General features: G+C 36.9%; 2 protein-coding genes across 7 annotated transcripts; one reads left to right on the top strand and one right to left on the bottom strand.

The window, feature by feature from the left end:
* Positions 1 to 1,778: 1,778 nt before the first annotated feature.
* Positions 1,779 to 13,416, bottom strand: dcst1 (DC-STAMP domain containing 1). 4 transcript variants are annotated; one of them, XM_048153892.1, is made up of 17 exons: positions 13,275 to 13,416; positions 12,986 to 13,067; positions 12,774 to 12,899; positions 10,553 to 10,627; positions 10,254 to 10,382; positions 9,979 to 10,118; positions 9,731 to 9,902; positions 9,497 to 9,640; positions 9,297 to 9,418; positions 8,709 to 8,863; positions 8,425 to 8,524; positions 8,257 to 8,352; positions 7,709 to 7,835; positions 7,448 to 7,564; positions 4,779 to 4,921; positions 3,189 to 3,299; positions 1,779 to 2,124 (listed from the first exon to the last, which is right to left on the bottom strand). In XM_048153892.1, the coding sequence occupies exons 2-17, from the start codon at positions 13,026 to 13,028 to the stop codon at positions 1,885 to 1,887; spliced, it is 2,040 nt and encodes a 679-aa protein (XP_048009849.1). In that variant the 5' UTR covers positions 13,029 to 13,067; positions 13,275 to 13,416; the 3' UTR covers positions 1,779 to 1,884. The 4 variants fall into 4 exon arrangements, with proteins under 4 accessions (XP_048009849.1, XP_048009852.1, XP_048009851.1 ...); XM_048153895.1 differs by having other exon boundaries at positions 1,987 to 2,124; positions 4,779 to 4,829; XM_048153894.1 differs by having other exon boundaries at positions 1,987 to 2,124; positions 4,751 to 4,829.
* On the top strand, positions 13,083 to 27,232 carry dcst2 (DC-STAMP domain containing 2). Of its 3 annotated transcripts, none has more exons than XM_048153888.1 (16): positions 13,083 to 13,295; positions 13,423 to 13,703; positions 16,092 to 16,262; positions 16,824 to 16,925; positions 17,040 to 17,234; positions 17,812 to 17,877; positions 18,042 to 18,255; positions 19,224 to 19,381; positions 19,883 to 20,047; positions 20,337 to 20,504; positions 24,798 to 24,898; positions 25,170 to 25,300; positions 25,714 to 25,841; positions 25,950 to 26,037; positions 26,857 to 26,967; positions 27,073 to 27,232. In XM_048153888.1, exons 2-16 carry the CDS (start codon positions 13,424 to 13,426, stop codon positions 27,149 to 27,151), a joined length of 2,157 nt encoding a protein of 718 aa, XP_048009845.1. In that variant the 5' UTR covers positions 13,083 to 13,295; position 13,423; the 3' UTR covers positions 27,152 to 27,232. The 3 variants fall into 3 exon arrangements, with proteins under 3 accessions (XP_048009845.1, XP_048009846.1, XP_048009848.1); XM_048153889.1 differs by having other exon boundaries at positions 26,872 to 26,967; XM_048153891.1 differs by lacking the exons at positions 25,714 to 25,841; positions 25,950 to 26,037; positions 27,073 to 27,232 and having other exon boundaries at positions 13,084 to 13,295; positions 26,872 to 26,967.
* The last annotated feature ends 536 nt before the right edge of the window (positions 27,233 to 27,768 follow it).

The raw sequence follows: 27,768 nt of genomic DNA on the forward strand, positions 1-27,768 counted from the left end.
AGCAGGGGGTGGGGGGTAATAAAGGAAGTCAAAGCAGGATTGGGAAGGGCTGAAAATATGTTAGACCATTTATTCCATTTACATTTTGAGTTTAAAAAAAAATTAACCGCTAAAGTTAATTGCAAGTTGTCAGAGAGCACCAAATGCTCGCGAACAAAAAATTGAAGTAACCATAGCAACACTATGCCGCTAGAGCCCTGTCTGTTAAAGGTGCCATAGAATTGAAAATTGAATTTACCTTGGCATAGTTTAATAACAAGAGTCCAGTACATGGAAATGACATACAGTGAGTCTCAAACTCCACTGTTTCCTCCTTCTTATATAAATCTTATTTGTTTAAAAGACCTCTGAAGAACAGGCGAATCTCAACATAACACCGACTGTTACGCAACAGCCGGGATCATTAATATGTACGCCCCCAATATTTGCATATGCCAGCCCATGTTCAACGTACATCTTGATCTGCACAGCCGAGTCATCAGACTTTATGCAGGTAAGCAAGAAAGGACAATAGCGAAAAATGTCAGATGGAGCAATAATAACTGACATGATATCATGATATTTTTAGTGATATTTGTAAATTGTCTTTCTTAATGTTTCGTTAGCATGTTGCTAATGCACTGTTAAATGTGGTTAAAGTTTATTATTAGTTATTTTCAAACACTTGCAGTCTGTATAATTCATAAACACAACTTCATTCTTTATAAATCTCTCCAACAGTGTGTAATGTTAGCTCTAGCTTCATTAGCTGCAGCCTAGCTACTATCAAGCTCATTCAGAATCAAATGTAAACATCCAAATAAATACCATACTTACATAATCGGGTATGCTGCATGACAAACACTTTGTAAAGATTAATTTTGAGGGTTATATTAGCTGTGTGAACTTTGTTTATGCATTGTATTATAGAATCGCGAGCTTGGGGGCGGGGAGCACGAGCATTTAAAGGGGAAGCACGCTGAATCGGCGCATATTTAATGATGCCCCAAAATAGGCAGTTAAAAAAAATGAATAAAAAAATCTATGGGGTATTTTGAGCTGAAACTTCACAGACACATTCAGGGGACACCTTAGACTTATATTACATCTTTTGAAAAAGCGTTCTAGGGCACCTTTAAGACCTGGCAGTGATGTCTGACACTCATTGAAGTATATGCGCGAGACATCACTTCCCTTGTCAGAGCGCGATCAGACATCACTAAAGGAGTCATGAACGGAGTTGGACATAGTGGTGTTTTAGAGGTAAAAAATGATATAAATACTGTTCGGTTTCTCACACAAACCGATCGTTTCGTGTCTTAGGACATCAATGTGTCGTCACGAGCCGCAGGGTTTAATTTGGATTTGTCTAAGCAAGCTTTATTTACTCTTATAGATGAAGTTCCCATCTACTGCAATTATTCGACTGACAGACGGCAGCGGTTGGAGTTAAAAATCATCATTTGTGTTCTACTGAAGAAAAAATGTCACCTACATCTTGGATGCGCTGGGGGTAAGCAGATAAACATCAAATTTTCATTTTTGGGTGAACTATCCCTTTAACGTACTTCAAGATGACGTTAGGCCTTTTGCTCTAGGTCCACTGCGCAAGAAGAATAGTACGAAAATATTACTTTAACAAGTTGACAACTGAGTCCTAAATCACATACTGAGTATATTTGATAAAGAGCTTACTTCACTACCATTAGAAGTAATATTTGTGTAAAAAAAAAAAAAAAAAAAAAAAAATTCTGGGTCATTTCGGGGTAAAATAAATGTGATTTAACCAATTCCAGTTGTTTACACTTTAGCAAAGCCACTTTAATTGTCCAGAGAAGACACGCGTTGATTTTTTTGTTTTGTTTCAGCCATTAATGCAGTTTGGGACTATGAAAACTTTATATGTTAGTAGCCATAGTACACATCAGAATCAGAGTCGTTATCTTGAGGTCCACACTGGTTATGAGGGAAGCAGGCGTAGCAGATGTTGTCCAGGTCTGTCCAGCACTGCTGACAATAGATCACTGTGCAGCCTACAGAACTGCACTCCACAGCCTGGTTCTGCCTCACAAACCTATCACACACCCAGCACCAGTGCAACCTACAGCCCACACGCTTCAGAAGGGCCAGCAGAACTGACAGCACCTGGCAGAGAAGAGAGGGACAGTTCGAAGATGAGATCATAAATATATATTTTGTCAGTCATTAATCAAAAGTATTAACTATTTTTGCATGTAATCCAAACTAAGGCCATCTGCAAATGGAAAGGTGTGGCTATTGAAGAACGGTGTGATTGTTTTAGTTTGCTTGTCAGACAAATAATCTCCCACAAAATAGTTTTTATGAGAGGGTTCACGAGTTCACACTTACAAATAAGTCAGGTAAATAAATTGGTAAACGTATTTGGCGTGCTGTCCGGGGAGAGGGCTCCGAGCTCGGTAATCGGCCCGAACACAGAGTACCCCCCCCCCCTTTAGATTATATGAAGTAACCCAGAGAGTGTGAGGAGACGGGGTGGTGGAGGGATTCTGGAAACTGTCGAGGATCTTTGGGTGAGTTTTGACTGTGATTATATACAGGCCTGAACTCATGCTGATTGGGTAGATACGTTGATTACAGATTGTTGACAGCTGGTTGAGATGACGTAATCATTAAGATGACGTAATGATTGGGTAGGTTATTTGACTTGTTCCTCCTGAACTACGTTAATGAAACATAATAAAGTACTTCCAAATTAATCTAACCAAGTTTTCAAATTGTGCTGCATCTGAAATCACATACTCTCTGAGTAGGTACTTCTTCTTAGTAGTAATTACTTTGCAACCCTTAAAAAAATATTTTCTTTATAGTATGAATGTAATCTGGACATACTACATTTGTCATGTTGTCCTTGTCATGTCAGTTGCGTCGCTTCACTGCCATACACAAATCCTCTCCTGTGGCCGTATGGGATATAATCTTGCCGAAAATAGTAGGTTATCCGGGAACATTTTGTCTACTGTTTTATGAGTATTGTGAACTTAGACATATTACTTTGTGCACATACTGTTTTTCAGAAATATGCGACTTCAGATGCACCCTTGGACTCATGCTTTTTGTCAGATTTTACTGAAAGTATGACCTATGAAAATGCTAAACAAGTTGTAAACAGAGAATCTACAACAACAGAACAAGTCCTGTAGGGTCCTATGGTGATGTATCATACACACCGTTTTAAATGTCTGTTTTTGATTTCTCAGCCGATGACGTTGTCTGTTGATGAAGGAGATTCGTTTCTGGATCTGTAGGTTGTAGAGGAAGAGGATCCGTTTCTTTTCTCTCTGAAAAAGCAGGACGGATCAGATGGGTTTCGTCCAGAGAAATGGTTTAGATTTCAGATTATAGGAATAAAGACACTACAGTGTTCTCCTGCAGGATTATAGGAATAAAGACACTACAGTGTTCTCCTGCAGGATTATAGGAATAAAAACCCTACCAGTATTCACCTCTTCAAGAATGAGGTAATACTTGTGGCACTAGCTGAATCAGGGTTCACAGGGGGCCTGTAATCCTCATCATGCCGACACGGGCCCACAAAATGCTGCAAATCTAATGCTATTACTTTAAAACCCTCTTATCTTATTAGTGCTTTACCCGCACACACACTAGAGAACACATATTTCACTCAGTATGTGTGAGAAAGTATCCTCCCGTTACACTGCACGCTGTGTGTCAGGCGCTTTGAACTTGCTAAATCAGGATATCGGTTACAATCGTGACCAAACCGATTAAATTGCCTAAGGGTTTTACTTCACTCCACGGACTAGTCGCACATGTTCTGCAGAAACAGTGTAGAACTGAGCCAAGAACCCAAAGATCCATTATTCAAGTCATCAAAGTTTCTATTATTTTATTTGAAATGTTATAATACTACACTAATTGCTTTAAAACATGAGATCTGAATTTGTCTTTCTTTTTTGCAGTCTGGACCTTATTTCATTTAAAATCAAAATGCAAAGTTTATTTAAATTGGAGAACTGGCGGTAAACAAAAATGACATCAGAGGAAGTAATTTTGCCTGTTATTGTGCTTTTTGTTTGTTTCAATTATGCTAGGAGAGACCTTTAGCATTTGTTTAAGCCTTCCTGTGCCAAAGTGTACACCGACAAAACAACAGCCTGCACAATAATAAATACTCTCCTGCTGAGAGAATTCTTTGTGAAATGCATTGACTATAAAGGTGCCTATTAATTTTTTTATGAAGAAATGCAGTGATAAGAACCATTTAGGGAAAAACATGGCTCAGAAACCTCAAACCAGAACTGATTCTGGATACTTGTGTACAATTTCCTTTAATTAAAAGAAATTAAATCCTTTTTGTTAGTAAAAAGGAACTGCTTTATACATTTATCACACAAAATCTTATGCTGGAAAAATTTGAAAGCATCATCAACACAGCATTAGCTTGATACTTGCCACACATATATTACATTCCCACAAGTCCAACAGCTATTATTCCTACATCTGTCTGGTTAAGCAATATTAAACGTGATTGGCATTAGAAAGCAGCAGCACATGCAGAACAGTGACTCTTAAGCTCCTTAGCCAAAGAAAGCATAAGGAGCTTCTGATGTTTATGACTGACCAATATTGTTAATCATAAACACACTGCAAGGAGTACTAGCTTCTATCTCTCAAACCAAACTAACAAAATTAGTCTTTCATAGGGTACTGGTCACTGTAGGGTTGCTGAACAGAATGGGACAGGAGTTTCTCAGTTGAAATGCGTTACCTGGGCTCATGAGGGCAGGTGGTGTTACCTTTGGGAAGTAGAAGGCAGTGATGACCCTGCGCAGACGATTGGTGTATACCTGCAGGCAGCACATGAGGCACATCAGTAAAAGGGGGATGAAGATCCACAAGTAGTTTGACTCGTTCAGAGCATGTGGCTGGGGCAAACAATCTATACACACATAAACATACACATAAAATGACAAAAATTATGCAAAGTGTGGATGCAGGAATAGATGTAAGAAAGAAGACTGACTGGAATTCAGTATGTAACTAGTAAACATCCCGATGACAATCACTTTCTGATTGGTTTTAAACAGTAAACATTCTATAACTTCAGGATTTTTAAAATTTAATCTTAAAATTATACAGTATACTGTTTTTAAGAATAAAATATTTTGAATAAGGTCTTTACATTAAGTCATTCAAGCTTGTACATTACAGTTCAAAACTTTGTGGTGGGTAAGATTTTTTAATGTTTTTGAAATAAGTCTCTAATACAGACAGGCATATACTTGATCAAAAATACAGCAAAAACAGCAACATTGTGAAATATTATTACAATTTAAAATAATGGTTATTTATTTCAATATATTTTAAAATGTAATTTATTCCTGTGATGGCAAAACTGAATTTTCGCCAGTCATTACTCCAGTCTTTGGTATCACATGATCCTTCAGAAATCATTCTAATATGCTGATTTGGAATATTTCCTATCATGATCATGTTGAAAACAGTTGTGCTGCTTAATATTTTTGAGGAAACAGTGATCCTTTTTTCAGGAATAGAAAGTATTTGAAATATATAATAATAATTTAAAACATTATAAGGGTCACTGACAAATAAGGTTTATAAAGGTGTAAAAAAAAACCATAATGGAGACATAATTAATTTTTAAGTTTTATTAAGTGTTAACAATGAGATTATGTGGTTTTTATAATCAATTAACACTGCTTTCATAATTTTTTACAAGATGGACAAAATTTGTCACCAAAAAAGTCATTTGGTTTAATCAAAATTTTGGTTTTACCGGATGACAGTTTTGGTTATTCTGAATGACGATATTTTCAAACAATGCTAACAGGCAAAAGGACAATCAAACATTTTATATTTAGTAGCCTACAAGTTTTTAAAATATTACATTTTCCATGTTTTATAGCGGTTGTACCAAATGACCTGATGTTTCGGGACATGTGTATGAGCAAGTGAAAACATAAATTTGTCAAATAGTTAAAAGAGAGTTAGTTAGTTACTTTGCTTCATGACCATGTGGTCCTCTGCAGATGTCTGAATCATGATGTCACATCCTGTCACATGATATTGATTGCATGACTTGATCCAAAATGGTCCCTTTATATTGGTAAATCCGAATGACATCAATGAAATTTATTTTTCTGGACATTCTTTCTCATAACAAAGCAACGACTTCTACAAATAAATTTTAATACCATTTTGCACTATGTTGATATATGTTCTAAAATCATGCCAGAATAAAAAATATATACATTTATTACATTTTAAGATATTTTAATCACAAATTAAATGGCTGTATTGGCCTTTGGACGGTTAAGCCGAATGACCTTTTGACACTTCAAAAATACCTTTATATGTAGCAAAATATAATGAAAACCTTTTGGATTCAATAAAAGAGATCTAGTTGTAGTACCTTACATACTTAGGATGTCATATCTTTGTTTTTTATTATTATTAAGACCACTGGACAAAAAAATTACCCATCACGTCACTGACCCATAAATGTCTTTTACTGTCACTTTTGATCAATTTAATGCATTCTTTCTGAATAAAGGAATTAATTTCTTACCCAAAAAAAAAAAAATCTTACTGACCCCAAACTTTTGAACGAATACAGACACAAATAACCTATTATTGGATTAGGTCACATAGTAAGTAAACAGAATACAATGGCTGCCATCTAACTAATGTATCTACAGTATATTGTCTGGCATGCGTGCTGTCACGCTAGTGTTATAAATAGTCCTCTCATCAGCTGTCTGCATGTGTACTGCCGTGTGGTGGCCGGTCTAGATCAGTTTAGACCTATCTGGCTGAGACAGACACAATCAAAGCTTTGAGTTTAACTCTGATCAGATTAAATAGACGGCCAGACCAAAGACGTCACTGAATCACTAAGCCACTCACAAGTACATTCACAATCTCTCTAATACTAAAGCTAGTGCATTTCTCTGCCACTTATGTTTTCAGGACACTAAGATTAAACCTGATGTTTCTGAAATTGTATTTTGAAAGAAAACCAAAAGAAAGCAAAATTCATTGAAGTGATTTTTCTTCTCATGAAATGCGCAGTTTATTAAAACCCACATTAGCTGAGATCAGTTTGAGGGAACTGTGGTACATGGGCTGCTACAACAAACAGAGTGATCTTGAGAGATCAGGGACTTGATAACACTATTATAACACAATATAACAATATTATATTGATATCTAGGCCATGATCCAATAACATAATAGAAGTATAGTTATTCCAAACTGTGGTGTACTGAAATTATTTTCTTCTAGATTTTTCTTTCATCTGCACTGGGCTTTTGTGCCTACACAGTTATTCTTAGCTTGCTCTGAGTTTGCCCCGAATTATGGTCATCTCTTTTTTCCAAAAAATTGTCATGTAAATTTCTCACTTGCAGTGAGAATATCGACACTCAAATAGTAGATAACTTACGCAAGTTACTTGATTGCACGTCAAGATTGGAGGAGGTGTTAAAGGCACCAATGGTTTTCCGCAGAAGTCTGGCTAACATGGAATCTCCACCGATTACAATGTCTGCATGATGAACACCTTCAGGCGCAGAGATAAGGAGAGAAAATAAATATACTATTTACATCAAATGAATGCACAAGTAGTGTAGAGGCACATGTTAATGCATTTTAATCTTGAAGGAAAACCCTACTCATGCATATACAAGTCTGTATTTGTGCTCACTAGTAACTGAGTATGTGGTGAAAGTGTGTCTTCGGATGAGGTCAAAGATGTTGTACAGGATTCCATCAACAGCCAGCAGAACACACACAAACAGAGCCAGAGATGCAACTTGCAGGAAGCCCACAATCTGCACGAGAGACATTGTTTCAGAACTAAAAATCAACATCAACTTATTATAATATACATAAATGCTTTCCTGTTTGCAAAGACAACTATAAGTAAGCCATTTTTTCCATGAAAAGCACCAACACTTTAATTCTGTGCCACCACAAAAACATTGCTCTGTTTCTTTAAGGGTCCTCACCAACCCAACACAGCAGTGCTGAGTCAGACAATGGCATGAGTTTGGGCGGAATTATCTGTTTGAGTGTTTGAAAAGCCTGTTTGAAAACATCACATTAGCCATTCTGTTTGGTGCCATTAGAAGAACAGAAATGACACACTTCACCTTTAATTCTGCTCCATTTTAAATACACAACCTGACCATCAGAACATGAATTAAGTGCTGAACACAGGGACCATAATAGCATATAGCCCTAAAGAAGTACCACAGGCATGAGCTCGCTTGGGTGGATAGATAAGCTCCATGGGTTGATCAAACTCTCTTGTTCTGCTTTCTTCAGTGGCAGCAAATGCCTCTTCCCCTAAAACAGAAGCTCATTTTAATGCAAACACAGATATGAATGTGTAAGTGTATGTTTAAGATTTTAACTTACAGCTCTCATTCTGCGAACATCAATCTGCCTGAAGTAAGTAGTTGTGTAGACATTGTCAAAGTGAATGTCTCTGCAAAATTGACGAACATATCCAAATGCTCTGCAAACAAAATGAAAAAATTAACCTGTATATAATTATGTTGGTCAGTGAAAACGTTGGAAAACTTTTATTTATACTTTTGACAGTTAAAAAATATTGTGGATTTTATTGAATTTTACAAAATGTCCCAACTTTTCTGGAAATAGGGTAATAAGGTCACATATAGCACAACAGTGCAACTCACGAGGTGAACACTGTGATGAAGGTGAATGAGAGAAGGAAGTTAATCACCCCAGCTATCTTCTCAGCGATTACTGTTTTCTCCTGAAACACACGGCTCAGCTCCTTAGAGAAATTCTGGAGGACGTTCACTCCAAACACTGACTGCTGCTCCAAATTCTTAAAGACAAATCATGAGAAGAAATGTTTTTAAAACAGCAGTTCCTCCTTAACCTAAACAATGAGCTTATGCTGTGTTCACGCCATGACGTAACCGTAAGTATGAGATGGCAACCCGTGATGTTCCTATGGCAACACTGTCAATGCCAAAATGAATCTGCAGCAGTCAGGTGGTACAAGTCAGAGCTCTGTAAGTTGTTTACATTCATTATTATTGTAATGTTATGTGCTTTGAGACATGAGGTAGTTTAATGGCGTCTCTCAAGATGCTTTGCAGACTCTGCTCTGGGTGTGCACGGTCATGTGTTTTGGAGGTGTGGCTGGAAAGCGTACTGAAGGGAGGGTGGGATCCTACGCTTTCAAAGCTAGCTTGCTATCGCCAGTCTCCCCAAAACCTACCTTTCTATATTAAAACTCAGAGGATTTTCTATACCTGAAGCACTACATTGGTGGTGAAGTGTTCTGCAAGCCTGTTGATGGAGTCATTTAGTTTGTCGAAGGTCTGACCAAAGTTTCCCTCAACAGGGATCTTCTCTGTGCACCATGTTGTCATCACTGAGAGAAAATAAAACTCAATATACCTGGGATCCTGATTGCTTAATGTTAATATAAGATGCAACATGCAAATCTTACCTCTCATGATATCACACAGAAAGTGGAACTGCATAGGTATGCAGAGGAAGTTGTTTATAAGAGGGGCTTGAATGGTATTCATACACTCTTCCCACTTAATGCTGAACCAATCCTGACATCGGCTAATTCCCTGCTGCACCACATCTTTTACACACATCATTCAGACAAAGCTAAGCTTAAAACCTCAATCAAAGACAGTCGATAAAAGCTTGTTTTCTTGTCATTTACACTCACAGTCACAACGTGCTCTCGTTTTCACTACATACTCCTCCTGAGTGCTGTTGGCCGTATGGACGGACTCCTTACCAAGAGAGTCATATCCGTATCGACCCATCACCTCATCCCGAATCTTCTGGAACTTTTTGGTCACATTTTGAGACTCTTTTTGAAATTCCTCACTGTCATTCTGAGAAGAAAGAAGTTCGTGGGACAGATTTCCATGACTCATATCAGCAAATTGTATATTGACACTCAGGACTCACAACTATCTCCTGCACTACTTGCACGTAAGGCTCGGTCAGCATTCTCCACATCACCTTGCTGTGTGTGATCTGTAGGTCTATGTTACAGCCCATGGACGAGGCCACATCCTGCACATTATGCTGGATGTTTGCAATGGGGCCTGATGGAGCGAGCACAGTTGATAGGTAAAAAAAAAAAACTAAAGAAAGCTCATAAGTGTCTACGTTTGAGATTTGTGCTTTGTACTGTTATTGTCAGTCTAATATTCCTGTGTATATGTCCCTAAGATTTGTACCTTGGTAAACTCCATGAAGCACATAAACCATCAGGAACGTCCGACCATGAGATCCAATCATACTAGGAAACATCAGGAGGACAGAGCAGCGGAACAATGAGGAAAACATGCCTCCAAGACTACACAGACCTGCACAAACACACCATACAGCACATAATGCAAAGATACCTGTAAGTAAAAAAAAAAGCATGCCACCCGAAGCAGAATATTATAATATTTTTTATATGACTGAATAAAACTGATTATATTAGATGACACCATTTTAAGGGTCAAATGTTTACTTTCTGAAGTGTACTTACCTACAAACACACATCCAACAACAACACGTTGTACTGGTGTCATGGCAATATTGTGCATGAGTCCAAAAAACAACCCTTAAAACAGGTTAAGACAAGATTAGAATCACATGTTAGTTATATAATTCATGAAATAATCATTTATACACTACCATTTAATAGTTTGGGGTCAGAAAGCCTTCTTAAGAGATTAAATTCAGCAAGGATGCATTAATTAATCAAAAGTAAGAGTAAGGACATTTATAATGTTACAAAAGATTTCAGTTTCAAGTAAATGCTGTTCTTTTGAACTTTCTGTTCATCAAATAATCACATTTTTAAAAAGGAAATAGGAAACAGCCTATTTTAAACTGTAATAATATTTCACAACATTATTGTTTTACTGTATTTTTGATTAAATAAATGCGGCCTTGGTAAGCATAAGAGACATTCGTAAAAACCCCAAACTTTTGAATGGTAGCCAGGTGCAGATTAACGCACAGGCTTGCCTAGGCTGCAGCCTAGGGGCCCCATGTGTGAAGGGCCCCGGATTGGCCAGGCTATTTTTTTTTATTATTTTAAATTTACTTCAGCGCGAACAAAAAAAGACCCTCATTGACCCACAAGAAAATAAATAAGCAGGTGATTGGTTAGATGTGACATTTGGGTTAAAAGAACAACGTGAACAAGTTATACTGAAAAAAAATCACAAAATGGCTTGATACTTAATTCACGGTATTGGATACAAGTTACGCAGTTCGTGAGGGAGAGATCGTTAACGGAAAGAAATCCAAACATTCGCCTATCATTCATCGACCTCAAATATGGCTTATCACTTGAAATACGTAAGAAGTAGCAACTTTACAAGTCCGCTAATGTTAGCCTAGTCCTAGGGCTCCCTCCCAGCAAGCAATAGCCGTCATATCACCGTCTCGGTTAACTATAAACCCGATATAGTCCATGAGTAACCCACTTTTAGCCGAAATAATCTTTACATAAACTGACATCATCAAATACATAAAGAACTATCTCCAATCAGCACGCTACAGATGGGATGGTATGGGATGCCAGAAGGGCCAGACAGCCATTGATCTTTGTTCTCAATCAGGATAGGTGCAGTTTTGTTTTTATTTACATTTGTTTTATTAATTTGAAGTTTGCTGAATAAAAGTTCTGTCGTGACAACTCTCTGAGTGTTTGGCATGGTAATGGGTATGACAATGTTGATGCCTTGGCAGAATATATCCGCTACGCTGCAGCTGCTTTTATTGCTCCTGCTGCTGTTGATTATTGCTGCTGCTGCTGCAGAGCAAGTACGGGATTTGCTACTGCCAATACATACACGACATGCTGCTGTGAGCAAGTAAGACATGCTGCTGCTGTACAATATAGTGTACATAAATTACCAGTAGCAGATCTATACAGGTGGAGCTGGGGAAGGTGGAGGGTTTCTGAAAGCGTGCTGCACTGCTAAGGCAAATGCTACTCATGTATTTGAAGACTGAGCATGCAAGCTCATTGGCTACTAATACAGCAGGAACCAATCATCTGTGTCCTATAGATAATGATGTGATTACGAGCAGTTGAGTTAAGGACCTATTAGCCTGCCCATTTAGAGTTTCATGACAGAACTTTGTATTTTCTTTCATTGCATTGCTTTTGTGTCGTTATTGGACATCAGTGTGTGGACGTCAAATTGATGTAAAATATTGACGTCTCTTTGATGTCAAAAAAGTGACGTCAATTTGATGTCAAAATATTGACGTCAATTTGATGTAAAAAAAAACTGACGTCACTTTGATGTAAAAAAACTGACGTCAATTTGATGTCAAAATATTGACGTCAATTTGATGTAAAAAAACTGAAGTCAATTTGATGTCAAAAAAGTGATGTCAGTTTGATGTCAAAAAACTGGCGCCAATTTGATGTAAAATATTGACTTCAATTTGATTTTTTTTGTCAAAAAACTGATGTGTACCTATGTGGTGGTGGTAATTTTCTTACTGTGGTGGTCTACCAGTTGAAGGAATGTAGAAGAAAAACTCTAGTATTGGCTGTCTCAATGTGTGTGTGTGTATGCCAGTTAACCTTATTTGCGTGTGGACCATGTATGGCACTAAATACATTTTTCCAGTAACGCATAATGATTAAGGGGGGGCCTCACACAAAGAGCAGCCTAGGGGCCCCTGACCACCTTAATCCGCCCCTGATGGTAGCGTACATCAGGTTTTGCAGAGTTACTTACCCACACCACTCAAAGCTCCAAACACAGCGCCCGTGAGACGTCGGAACACAGGAAACTCTGACAGTGGGCCGAAAAGGAACCTATGAACTCCAGGTGGCAGAATACACTTACACACCTGCTCCAAAGCTGCAAATTCACAAAATGTTATCTATATGCTGGACAGCTACTATAATAAATTTAAATCGTTATCTAAAAATTTAAGATAAACACACTTGAATGGGGTGTTTTACATCTGGTTTCCCTGACAGACTCCATTGCTGGTTTCTTCTTCAATACTAACGTTACACAACATCACTGCGGAAGAAAGCAGTTTTAAAAGATGCAGCGAGTCAGTTAGAATGAGCCATCATGGATTTGGTTTAAAAACAGACATCTTAACATTTTTGACAGGATAATGTAATAATATGGGTATTTGAATGTGTCCTAGACCAACCTAATACCTGTCAACATGTATAAAAGTGAAACTTTTGAGTATATTTTCCATTGAAGAGCCGTTATTACCTCAAGATCAACTGTGGACAGGTACGTTAGGCCTAAATCTAAATGCAGCGATGTTGTGGGGTAAATCTTAATTAATCTTTCTCTTTTTATCGCTAAACATCTAATAAACTGCTTTCTCCTTTATTCTTGTTACTTCCTTTCTCTTCAGGATGACTCCAAAGGAACCTTTTTTAAAGTCTCTCGGTAGGAAAATATCGCGTTTGCGCCGTAGCTCGGCGGTGCGTCAGGTGAAGCGCAGTCTTGCTGGGTTTACTCTGGGTCTGTTCCTCGCATCAGTTTACGGCATGACAGCGCTGTTCATCCAGAACCACAACCTCTGGTTCTGCGTCATCACTACCGGCATCCTCGCCGCTTGTGCGGGGTTTGGAACGGGTCTCTCCGACCGCGTGCGCACCACCGTCATGCTGATGATCCCGATGCTGTGCTCGAGTAACTAAACACCTTTCAATCTGTTTTCTGAGTAACTAAACACCTTTCAATCTGTTTTCATCTGTAATGAACATTAGCAAGCGTAGAGGGGCAGATAAAGGGGAGACCGGGTTGATTTTTTTTTAGACTTTGATTTAAAAAAAAGAAAAAAAAAAAAAAGAAAATATAATATATATACACAGTGCACAGCATAAATGAATACACCCCCTCTGAAACATCTGAAAGCCAGTAATTACTCAATTACTTTGAAGACATGTTAGGGATCTAGAGATATAATGTTCCAGCAAGTCTGCTTAAAGGATTAGTTCAATTTCAAATTAAAATTTCCTGATAATTTACTCACCCCCATGTCATCCAAGATGTTCATGTCTGTCTTTCTTCAGTCGAAAAGAAATTTAGGTTTTTGATGAAAACATTCCAGGATTTTTCTCCATATATTAGACTTCAATGGAGCCCAAACAGTTAAAGGTCAAAATTACAGTTTCAGTGCAGCTTCAGAGCATTCTACACGATCCCAGAACCATCCCTCATTTTCTAAAAAAAAAAGTTTTAACAATAAATGCTCATCTTGAACTAGCTCTCTTCTTCTTCTTCTCTATTAGAATCCCGGCAGTGTCTACACTGCCGGAATTCAAATAGAGAAGAAGAGAGCATTTATGGTTAATTAACTCTAGATAAGACCCTTATTCCTCATCTGGGATTGTGTAGAACATTTTGAAGCTGCAATGAAACTGTAATTTTAACCTTCAACCGTTTGGGCTCCATTGAAGTCCACTATGGAGAATAATCCTGGAATGTTTTCATCAAAAACCTTAATTTCTTTTTGATTGAAGAAAAAAGACATGAACATCTTGGATGACATAGGGGTGAGTAAATTATCAGGAAATTTTCATTTGAAAGTGAACTAATCCTTTAATCAATTACCAAAGAAGCATGTCAAAATTATTCAGGAAAATAAGATTTTCTTATCAAGGTGATAAAATGTTGTTAGTACCTCCCTCCTAAACGTTACTAAATAAAACAAAATAAAGATTTTCTGGTGTAAGTTTAAGGCAATGTTTGATCAACAGGTAAGTATGTTGTTAAACTAAAACATTTAAAAAGAAGTAATTTCTTGAAAATTAAAAGTGTTATATAGCCCACTGAATCATTCTCAGACTTAATGCTGAGAACAATAGAACTGTCAGGAGACTTATTTCTTAGCACAAAAGAGGACAGTGGTACAAGAGAATTACCAAATCATTGTTTTAAGTGTGAAAATATAGCAAAAATAACACAGAAATTCAAAAAACAATGGACTTGTGACAAGGCCCCTGAAATAAACAGGCCTTCATTTTAGGCTTTCATTTAATGATGAGTGACAAAGAGAAGGAGAAATACCAAGCGAGTGTCTCAGAGCCAGCAAAAGCTATAAAAAGACTGACTGTTTATCTCACAGAGTAAGATGCAGCCTGCAGAAATGACATGCATGGTTGTTGTTCTCACTGGAACTACCTACTGTAGCCAAAGCACAATAAAGTCAGTTAGCCATTTCCAAAGCCCATATTTACAAAATATAGATTCTGGGAATCAATACTCTGATCTCATGAGACCAAATCAATCATTTTGGATGTAACAGCATCCAAAATGTTATGGTGTTGCTAGAGGAGGAGTCCAGTGAGAAGTGCCTGGTTCCCACAGTAAAGTTCAGTGGTAGTAAAGCACTTATATAGGGATGTATGAGTGCTGAAGATGTGAGGGAGTTGTGCTTTATCAATTCTGTCATGAATTCCCACACCACTGTGTAAATCTAGGGTGTACTCATTTCTGCAATCCTTAATTTAAACAAAATTGGCTAATTTATGGCTATTAATGACATATATTTCTCAGTTTTTATTATGTATGTTTAATACATTTTAGTTTTGCCATCTTTCTATGAATTGTATTAGTGATCATACAGAAAATACTCATTTATGCTGTGCACTGTGTGTGTATATATATATATTTATGAAACACAACTGTAAAAATGTAATAGGTAATGTTCAAAAATACCAAAACATGAAATTAACATGTAAAATATAGACAATTATGAAATATTCCCTTGCAACACAAATTTGAGTTCAAATTTATAGTAAAGTCACCCTTTGTCTGAATATATGCTAGTGTAGTTTTCACCTACTTCACCTAGTATGTTCGGACATACTACTCTGTTGGTGTGGTTTTTCACGTACTAGGGAAGTTTTCAATTTTGGACACAGCATTAGTCTCCTCCATCCTCTTTAAATTAACTTTAAAACTACTGTTAATCATCTGTATTATCACCTCTCAGTTTTCCCTATTGTATTGCTCACCATAACACACAGTGAATTCTGTCACTCCTTCCCTTACACTTTTTTTTTTGTCTTTAAGTCAGGGGTAAAAATTTCCTTCTTTTCCTCATCTGTACCTTGGTTATCCATGGCCCTGTCAGCAACACGATGGAAAATGTTGAACGGGCCGCAGATAGTGTGATCTGTGGTACAGAGCTTGCCATTAATCAGACCCAACAACTCCTTCAGCGTGCCGCCAACCCATTGCTACGTGAGTCCATCTGAGATCGTCATGTCAGTGATATCAACAATGCACCTCTTTCAAAAACACCAACATCTGCTTGAAACAAAATAGTGATATTATTTAGAAATTCATACCATAATTACTTAGTCCACAAATGAAAATTATGTCATGTAATCACCCTCACCAAGTTTTTTTTGTCCATACAATGAAAGTCAATGTGGTCCAGTGTTGTCAGGCACGATACTTACTGTATATTCACTGTGTGGACAAAATCGGTTCTTCAAAATATCTTCTGTTTTGCAGAAGAAAAAATGTGTTGTTTGATAGAAGACTGATATAATACAATATAATAATCATATATTTATTTAATATATTGGATAAAATATATTAAAATGTCTACAGCTAGCCCTATCTATGTAAATATATGACATTTTAGTAAATATTTTCTTAAATATATTAAATACATATAAAATATTTAGATGAACAAACACACAGATATAAATATAATCAAAGTCTGGTTTACTTGAAAAATACAGTTGTATGTTGTACATATTTTTGTATTGATATTATGAAAACGGCTTTGTTTAGCGGCCCTGAGTAAGATTAAGGAGATGGCGAGGAATGCTTACTCAATGGCGGGCCGAGCACAAAACCTCATCAGAGCTCTGACGGAATCTGTGCGGCATGTTGGTGAGTGAATCAATAGACCAAACATCCGGTAACGCCATCATCTGGGCCTATGATCTTTCATTTGTTTACTGAGGTTTGAGCTTAAGTCTCTCTGTCTCTCTATTTTCTTTTCAGCTCGTATTCTAAGAAACGTACTGCACTTCTTGGCAGATATCGGTGATGTGTGTAATGACAAGCTGGGTCTGCCGTATCAAAAGTGCACTAGGCTGTTTGATGAAAGCCGTGAGAACTGCATGGAGCTACTCTCTGTGTTCTCGTTCCTCTGCCACCTCCTAGATGGATTCCAGCCTCTCTGCGGGCTCGCACGCGGTGCGTCTCTGGCATATGATTAGTCCCTTGAAAGCCCTGTCATTACACTCTTTACAGGAAGCCATATAGCCACGGTGCATTATTTTCTGCGTCACAGTGATTTGGTTTCATTATATTTCTGTATATTTGATCTATTCTGCCAATGCAGAAACTGAGACAAATGGTTTCTGTGACAGTACTGGTACTTAAGTACTGTTTATTCTCACATGCTCAATATATACAGTTTATTTACAATAAGTGATCTTGTGGGAGCAGTTTGTCACGTTTAAGTACCCTTAAAGTACTGAAGAGAGGTGGTGGTGTTCCCATGTGTATGCTTCTCTAACATTACTCAACAGGCTGACTGCAAATCTGCAAATCACAAATCTGACTGCAAATCCAAACATAACCTCTAGCAACAGTGCTAAATCAGCACTAAAATGAATGCTATACAGCCTTATGGAGCAGTTCTGCTGTTTAGTGCAATGCTTTTGTCAATAACTTGAAAACTGCATATCATCACTAAAAGGATTTTTAGAAAAAGCTATTTTCACAAATGTTTTTTAATTAATGCCTTTTTTATGGACTTTTCCCACAGTGGGGCAGCTGTTCTGCATCTTACCATCATATATTGCTGACCACATGAAGACTGCTTTGGCTTTTCGTAAGTAAAACTCATCTTCTGAGATTCAACTACAATGAACAGTACAGAGTGATTTACTGACATGCATGGAGTGATTCTTCAAAAACTCTCAAATCTTCAGTTTTGAAAGAAGCTTTGTCAGCGTTTTATTTAGTTATTGCCATTTTTGATGTTGTTACCTCTAGCAACCATTGCGGCATTCAATCAAATTAAAAAAGAATTTGAATTCAACATTTCTACCTCCATCAACTTTGACCTGCTTCTGAACAACAGTCAGTCCATGCAGGACGCTGCTCAGGAGATCATGGAGGAAGTGTCTGAACAGCTGGGCCTCCTCCAGGAGCTCAAGGTCCTACTTGCATACATGGGTTTCTTCCTGCTTCTCTTCATGTATCTCCAGTATGTATACTTCCTGTTAAACGCAACTTGCCATAGTCAATAATCACACACATTTAGATATATTAACCATGTCAGTACTGTCATGGAATTAATTTATCAACAAAATCTGTTTGATTACATTTTGTTTAAGTCAGAACTGAATAAAGCTGTTAAGTATGTAGTCCTAAAAACTTTAAGAGAATAAGAATTTTTAAGCCATGAGTTGTTGCCTTCTGTTTAGAAAAAGTGCATAATAATAATATCAACAATAATAATTGTTATTGTTATTATTATAAATACTAATAGTTCTTTATTCTTATTAATAATAATACTATCACAATATCTATCACAATAGTTTGATACATTATGAATACTTATTATAATAACTATATATATAACTATTATTATTAGTGCTGTCAAATCGCGATTAATCGCATCTAACAAATGTTTGTTTACATAATGTGTGTGTATATATATTATATTTATATATGTGTGTCTGTGTATATGTACATATACATATACACATACACACAGTTATATATTTATATGTATATATAAACAAATTTTATGTTAAATGTGATTAATTGCGATTAATCGCGATTAATCGATTTGACAGCACTATAACTTTTAAAAAATATACATATTAATACTAATAGTATAATGATAATAATAACTATATTATTATGATTATAAATATCAATCATTCATTTTTGTTCATATTTATATAAAAAATAATTATTGTTGTCTATGTTATTAAATACCCAAATATAATGCAATACAATTTATAATAAATTATAAAAAGTATTATGTATATATATTAACATTTACCAAATTTGACATTGTATTGTTGTTTTTATTAATATCATGCTCAGAGGGTTCCTCGCAATTGGACCATCATATTTTGGGGTCCTTGGCATCAAAAATTTGGAAAAGTATATCCATTAGTATTTGTATAATGCTCTGTTGTCTTTTTATGCGTTTGTGAACAGGGCCGTTCTGTACAAAAATCGGTACCTTCGTAATGATGAATTTGAGAACATCTACATAACTGACCAGTTTATTGAGCTGGACAGGAAGTGCTCCAGACAGGGAAAAGCAGCAGTACTTCCCCTGAGCCACAGAGAAACTCTCACCTATATCAGGCCCTGTAAGTGTATACTTATTTAAATAACTTGTGCGTGTGTGTGTGTCCTTTAGCAGATAGATGGTATAGGGTGAAGGGCCAAGAGGGAAGGAAGGAAGAAAGGAAAGAATGTTCATAGACATTTAGATAAGTGAAACAGAGCTGAAAGAGGCTGATGAGCTCAAAAATGTGGAGGAGGACCCTGAGCTGAGAGGGGAGAGATTAACCAGTACAGATGAGTAAAGGTTCACAAGTGAAAGGTCATCAACAAGTACCAGAAAACAGGGAATGTTTCACACTCAGAGAGACGGGACATGTCAAAAGGTCAAACTGCTGTAGTAAAGTAAACTGCTGTAGGACACAAAAATGTGTTGCACGTCTGTTATGGGAAAAACAACAACCCAGTGATACTCCCAAAGACATTAAACTGTACAACTAAACTTTATCAGTTCCACATAAATACATACTTTTGGCTAAGACCCAGACTGACTCTAACAATGACTCGGCCTCTCATGTCTTCCTCAGGCTCTCTGTATCTGACTGCGAGAGAGAGACGGGCTATGGCAGGTCAGATGTTGTCTTTGCTCAGGTATATGGTCATGACAGTCATACTGATAGCGGTTGACTTCATGGTGTTCTGGGTATTTGAGCTGGTACACCACCAGGCCCAAGGTGAAATCGTGACCCAAGGTATACAAGATAAAAAACACAGCATAGTTTCGATGCATGTTTTTGTTGAATTGGACTAATATGCCACTGAAACTTACTATAATGGGACTTATCATATTAACATTTTTATTGTTATTTTAACATTATAATACATATTTAATCATATTTTACATTAAAACACAATCCCAAGTCAATGGTTTGCTTATTATATATATATATATATATATATATATATATATATATATCCTTCTAGCCTATTCTGCTGTATGTTTTTAGTATTTTATTAATCACCATTTTTGTTCACCTCCAGCTCCTGTAGTGGTTGCAGTACAAGTGAATGGATCTGGTTACGCCTCAGATATCTTTAGGGACATTGCAGCCTCATTTGACATCCTGCAGAAAGGAAACATCACTGTGCTTAGCAAGAAATGCCTCATGAATCCTTTGGAGCCAGACTACATGAGATACCTGCTCATTGGTACAAGTACAGTACAATTAGACCAGGGGTATCCAATCCTGCTCCTGGAGGGCCACTGTCCTGCAAAGTTTAGCTCCAACCCCAATTAAACACACCAGAACTAGCTAATCAAGGTCTTACTAGGCATACTAGAAACTTCCAGGCAGGTTTGTTGAGGCAAGTTGGAGCTAAACTCTGCAGGACAGTGGCCCTCCAGGACCGAGTTTGGACAACCCTTAATGAAACATTTGTACAAATTATGTACGTTGTAGTCTATTGTTTTAGAGTGACTCCTTGTGGTCAACACTGGAACAGCAGATGGAACATTTAACCACAGTTAAATCCTCAATTTTACTCACAAATGTGATTTTACGGAGCCCCTAAAGGGACATGGTGGTAGAAAAAAAAATGGGAAGGAAGGAAAATTTACGTGGTGGTGGAAAAAAATTTGGGATGGGAGGAATTATTTTTTTTTCAAATCTTTTGCGTTCCCTCGCAAAGATATTTTGCGTTCCCACACAAAGATGTTTTGCGTTCCCTCGCAAAGATTGCGTTCCCTCGCAAAGATGTTTTGCGTTCCCACGCAAAGATGTTTGCGTTCCCTCGCAAAGTTATAATCGTTCCCTTGCTGTGAGCTCGGACAAACACTTCCTCTTTAATGTCCCGCTGGCTGGAAGTAGTGTTTCAGTTAGTAACATACGTTAATAATGCACACAAATAATGCGCGGCTCATAGAGTTTGAACTTGTTGGACTCAAAAATGAAGAAATGCAGTCAGTGCTTATATCAAGCAGTTCAGTTGGCAATATATTCACAGATTCGAGCTTCCCGGATTAGTAACTCGTGAGCTAAACGTTGTTAAAAACACAAATGAAGCTACTTCCAATCATAGTAACCTAGACAACAAGCTACAACAACCCAATTGTCCTCAAATGTGTTTTATAATAAATTGGTCTCTATGAGCAGGCGGCGGAGATACATGCCTGAAGGGACCGTCTGAAAAGTGCAAAACCCAACACTTAGTTTGATTAAAAAAAAAAAAGCATAATGTTTATGATTATTAATTATTAAATAAAATAATATAATAATAACTTCACTGTTATTAGTAAAAATATTAAATAAATTGTAATGCCATCAAATCCAGTAAGCCATTATCATGCAAAAGCTGTTGTATGTAAGCTGTGTACCAACATCATTTGTGTAAAGAAGGCCTTTAAGTGCTACTTGCCAAACTAAGTGTTGTAGTACCTATAACCAGCAGGAGAGCAGTGATGTATGAACAGAATTTGGTGCCAGTACAGTGTGTTACAGTGAAGTTGTTGAGTATTTTTCATAATATAAAATGAGCAAAAGGGTTTCAGGTTTTGCACTTTTCAGACGGTCCCTTCAGGCGTGTATCTCCGCCGCCTGCTCATAGAGACCAATTTATTATAAAACACATTTGAGGAAAATTGGGTTGTTGTAGCTTGTTGTCTAGGCTACTATGATTGGAAGTAGCTGCATTTGTGTTTTAACAACGTTTAGTTCACAAGTTATTAATCCGGGAAGCTCGAATCTGTGAATATATTACCAACTGAACTGCTTGACAGCACTGACTGCATTCATTTTTGAGTCCAACAAGTTCGCATTATTTGTGTGCATTATTAACGTATGTTACTAACTAAAACACTACTGCCAGCCAGCGGGACATTAAAGAGGAAGTGTTTGTCCGAGCTCACAGCAAGGGAACGATTATAACTTTGCGTGGGAACGCAAAACATCTTTGCGAGGGAACGCAAAATATCTTTGCGAGGGAATGCAATCTTTGCGAGGGAACGCAAAATATCTTTGCGAGGGAACGCAAAAGATTTGAAAAATAAAATTCCTCCCATCACAAATTTTTTTCCACCACCAAGTAAAATTTCCTTCCTTCCCATTTTTTTTTCTACCACCATGTCCCTTTAGGGGCTCCGTATGCTTTTGATATGTCAGTTCAGAATGTATTTAAGATCATTTTACTGAAACCCACACTTGTTTGTTTAGAGTTGGAGCAAAAATCTGCAGGAAAGTGGATGAGTTGAGAATCCCTGGTTTAGAGCTTGACTGTAGAGCTTTTAGCTTAGCTGATTTTAAAGGTGCAATAGGTGATTCTCTACAGAAACTTTTTTTGTTATACTGGTTGAAAGTCTCATATCCTGATAGCAATCACTATATTAAACGGTCTAAATATATCTTTTATAAATATATATCATCTGCGGAAGGCGTAGGACCAAAAATATTCATCCAATTATTATATTCAATCCGAATGAAATAATACGATGTCCTACCTGCCCGTCAACATACGTTTTTACATACCCTCGCGCACCCTGTTACCCATACGTCATCAGCGCGTTTTAATGCTATGCAGACAGATCAGTCACAGAGCACTGCAAACAAACAGCAGAAATTAAGAGATGGCAACCTGTGACGTTCTAACCGGAGCTGGTCAGTCGGAATTATGAGTATCCATGTCAACATTATCAACACCAAAACCGCGTTCATGTGTTTTGGAGGAGGCGTGGCTTTGGACAGCGATTTGCAGGGAGGGTGGGATCGTATGATTTCAATGCTAACAGGCTAACGTTTGCATTTTCCAGATCACCTACTGCTAGGGGTGTGACGAGACAGGTATCTCACGAGACGAGACGAGACTCGAGATTGAGTTCACGAGACGAGACGAGACAAGATTTTTAGACACTATTTTTAAGAAATCCTCAATGGCGAAATACATGACTAGAAAAAATATTCTGCAGGTGTATTTGAAATGTTTTAACTAATCATCTTATAATGAATGTCATTCAGTTCTACTTTCTGAGTATGAATTATCATATGCAGTAAAAGACAACAATACTCAAGTACTGTAAAAGGTTTTGCCACTAACTCAACTGACTGACTTCTCTTTTGTATGATTTCAGTCTCTTCAGGCCTTACTGTACATGATTTATGAGTTTCTACAACTTTAGACCTCCTAACTGAACTCCTTTCCACAAACTGATCATAGAAATAAAATATAAAAATGGTAACACTTTACAGTAAGGTCTCATTTATTAACATTAACATATTAACCAACATCAACTAACAATGAGCAATATATTTGCTACAGTATTTATTAATCTTTGTTTATGTTAGTTAATAAAAAATAGTCATTCATTGTTAGTTCATGATAGTTCACAGTGCATTAACTAATGTTAACAAATGAAACCTTACTGTTTGTGCTTAATAAGATTAAGAGAAAACTGTTATTCATTTTTATGGTAACACTTTACAAGTTGAAACCATAATCGCACTCTCTCAATATTCAAAGTGCAAATAAGACCAACTTTTTCTTTGATACAGAGCTAAGAGATGGTTACAACTACACTGCCCAGCCTAAAATAGCTTTCATATTGAGAGATATCTGCATTCATCAGGGAGCCGCTTTCAAAATGCGGGGTATTGAAATCGCGTTTGAATGCGCGCGCGTTTACTTTCGCTTTCAGCGATCGCGCGTAACTCTGTAAATATGGAGTGGCGGCGACCGTTATCCAACTTAATTAAATGTTTTTTATTTAAACACAAAGCAAAAGGACAGTGGAGGCGTAATGTAAATGTAGCGGTGGCATATTCTTTCCTAATCATCCTAACACTCTGTCATGGCAGCATCACGAGACTACTTTTCGCCTCGACAAGAAATCTCGTCACACTTTAGTCTCGCGAGATCTCGTGACACGAGATCTTGTCACATCCCTACCTACTGCACCTTTAAGTTTTATTGTGTAATTCCAATTACATTTCATTCATCAACTCCTCTATATCATCTATGATTCAGTCTTCCTTTTGTAGGAGTAGCCTATCAGTCTCTGTACCTCCCATCTAATATGACGAATGGCCTTCATCTGTCGCCTACGCTGTTGTTTTCTCGTACGCTTCCCCTTGTTCACTGTAGTCTTTGTCAGTCTTATCTCTGCCTGTGGTTTTATCACCTTCTCTTCAGCCTCATGTGCCCTCTCGTTAACCTTTGTGGTCAGCTGCACACTCCAAGTTCGCAAATTTGCTTTCTTTCTTTTCACACCTTTTGCTCATTTCATCCTGTTCTACATCATAAACAAAGGAAGTCAAGTACATTTGTTTATACTCTACATCAAGATCATTTGAAGTATTGCAGGTACTTTCCAAGCAAATAGCATTCAAGCTATATATCTATATATGGCATTAGAGTAAAAGCGAGCAAATAACATTTCTTTAAAACATTTCTTACAATGCAAACATTTAAATTTTATTTGGTTATACCTGACTTTTGTCTTCCCTCCAAACAAAGGTCTTCTTTATGGCCTCACGCTGTTTATTGTGATTGCTGGTGGCTACATCAAACGTTTACAGAGGTTTGTGTGTGCCAGGTACCATCCTGAAAGAGAGAAAGTAAGAAAGTTTCCTAGCACAATTACTATGAAAATGACCTTTCCTATTCACAGATATAAAGTATTTGTTAAATATTTACTAAGCCCTACTAATGCTCTAAAACTGCTTTTTATCTCATGCATGAGAAACACAGCACATGTGTGTAGATGTGGCTTGTAAAAGGACAATAAAGGACAATCATTTTTAGTTTGCTTTTATGAATTTACTATAGACATTAATTATTGTTATAGTAAGAGAAACTTAGTTTATACTAAATGTGTGTATGTTTCAGAAGAGGATCCTGTACCTCCACAGGCATATTCTCTCTCAGCGTGGGTCATTAGGAAAAGCCCTACTGAGGGCAGTACAACGAAACATGGTGGACCAGCAACATAATGGCATTATCCAAAAACTGGCCACGTAGTGAGTATAAACTGCTATTCAAATCACTAACACATTCACTATATAAATTATTACTATGGGGTCAGTTATATTTTATATATTTATATATTAATGATGCTGAATATTCAGCTTTGCCATCACAGGAATAAATTACATTTTATAATATATTATTTTAAATTGTAATAATATTTTACATTATTACCGTTTTTACTGTATTTTTAATCAAATAAATGCAGACTTCTTTAAAAAACACAAACCTTACAGACCACAAGCTTTTGAATTGTAGTTATCTATTATCTGAAGGTTAATGTTTTAAAGTACTTCCTCAGTGAAGATTTCAATTTCTCCTCCAGAAATGGTTTTAATGGTTTGACGATTAAATATAGTCATGGTGAAAAATTAAATAAATACACACACTCCACACCTTTTTACAGCCTGCCAGGGGGTGTTATCATAGCCAGGCTTCTGGATATTGATAAAGAATCATGCATGGCCTGTGGGAAAGTGCTGGAGAAAAGAGGTCATGATGAAGTGCATATCTGCCCTACCTCTCGCTGCACAGGTTGGGTTTCTCACTTTAGAGAAATTATTGATTTAAGATCATATTTAACTGTCAAAAAGAAATAGACTGTTAGACCAACCCGCAAGGCAAATTTATTTCCTTTCACAGGCCGTTACTGCTCACTGTGCTTCAGACTGATGGGGAACCTGTGTGCTATCTGCATGGGACCGCTCACATATAATGAGGAGCAAGAGCTGTATGTCACATGATAGACACCTTGATATGATAGCACAACTGTCAATGTGTGTGTGTGTGTTTCTCACAAATTGAGGGAGGAAATAATATAGTTTGTGGTAAAGGACAGCTTAACTTCTATTTAAAGGGTTAATTCACCCAAAAATGAAATTTCTGTCATTAATTATTCACCTTTGTGTCATTCCACACCCGCAAGACTTTCGTTCATCTTCAGAACACAAATTAATTTATTTTTTTGAAATCCGAGAGGTTTTTTTTTTTTTATCCTCCATTGAAAGCAATGAAATTAGTACAATTCAGTGTCCAGAAAGGTACTAAAGACATTGTTAAAACCGTCGACGTAACTACAGTGGTTCAACCTTAATGTTATGAAAACAAAACAAAAATAACGACTTTATTCAAAGATTTTTCCTCTTCCCTGTCAGTCTGTTAAGCAGTTGGCGCAGTGCTGCGTTTCTATGTTTACGTCTATTTTTGTTGCAGCTTCCCGGTTCTACGTCCGAACGCTATGTCTTTAGTATGTCTTTTTTTACTATGTCTTTAGTACCTTTCTGGACATTGAATGTACTAATTTCGTTGCTTTCAATGGAGTATAAAAAACATCTTGGATTTCATCAAAAATATCTTAATTTGTGTTCCGAAGATGATTGAAGGTCTTATGGGTGTGGAATGACATGAGGGTGAGTAATTAATGACAGAAATTTCATTTTTGTGTGAATTAACCTTTTAACCTGGAATATTTAACCAAATAAAATCATTGTTCAAAGCAGCTTTTATTTTTGGCATTTTAAAAATGGACAAGAAAGTTCTATAAATATAGGCTTGTGAGTTTTAGAGACTCCAGCGATGAGGAGCAAGCTGGTTTTCGGGAGGCCGCTGTAACATCACAGCAGATTGGCCAGGGAATAGAGATGAAGCAAGTAATGATCAGGTATGTGTGCAGAGTAATTGAGCAGCATTGTCACACATTTTTGAGTTATACTGATGCAGGGGGGCAAATTAGCCATGGTAACTTTTTTATGTATGTCTTTTTCAGTATTTCCAATCAGGATCATTCTGTATGGCTCAATGGACAATCTAGCCATCAAAATATGTTTGCCAATAACAGTGTTTGAGGCCAAAGCTTGTATGCTTTAGCAAATTTAGATGTGCAGAGCACTATTTTCTGTGGTGTTGAATAAATGTGTTATGTTAAACCAGATGCTGTATGTGTTTTTATAACACTTTACAATAAGGTTCATTAATTAACTACATTAGTTAACATGAACTAATAATGAACTGCACTTCTACAGCATTTATTAATCTTTGTTAATGTTATTTTCAACATTTATTAATACATTAGTAAAATTTAAAAGCTGTATTTGTTAACATTAGTTAATGCACTGTGAACAATATGAACAGCTGTATTTTCATTAATTAACGTTAACAAAGATTAACAAATACAGTAACAAATGTATTGCTCATTGTTAGTTCATGTTAGTTAATAACTGTAAAGTGTTACTGTGTTTTTATTAAATTTAATTTAATTTTTCACCTTGACCAAACTGTAACTTGGGTATACGTGATGAAACCACGATGTTTCCTCGTGTAATCTTATCACATCTGCCACAATGCGGTTGGTCTGGTTACATTGCTTGCATGGTTGTCGAAGGAATGTGGAGTATGAGCCGCAGTCTCTTAACTGTAAAACAAATAGGCCTACTCAAGCCATTTCAATCTTATTTAGCCTACA

The sequence above is a fragment of the Megalobrama amblycephala genome, linkage group LG13, assembly GCF_018812025.1.
Source record: "Megalobrama amblycephala isolate DHTTF-2021 linkage group LG13, ASM1881202v1, whole genome shotgun sequence".
NCBI lineage: Eukaryota > Metazoa > Chordata > Actinopteri > Cypriniformes > Xenocyprididae > Megalobrama > Megalobrama amblycephala.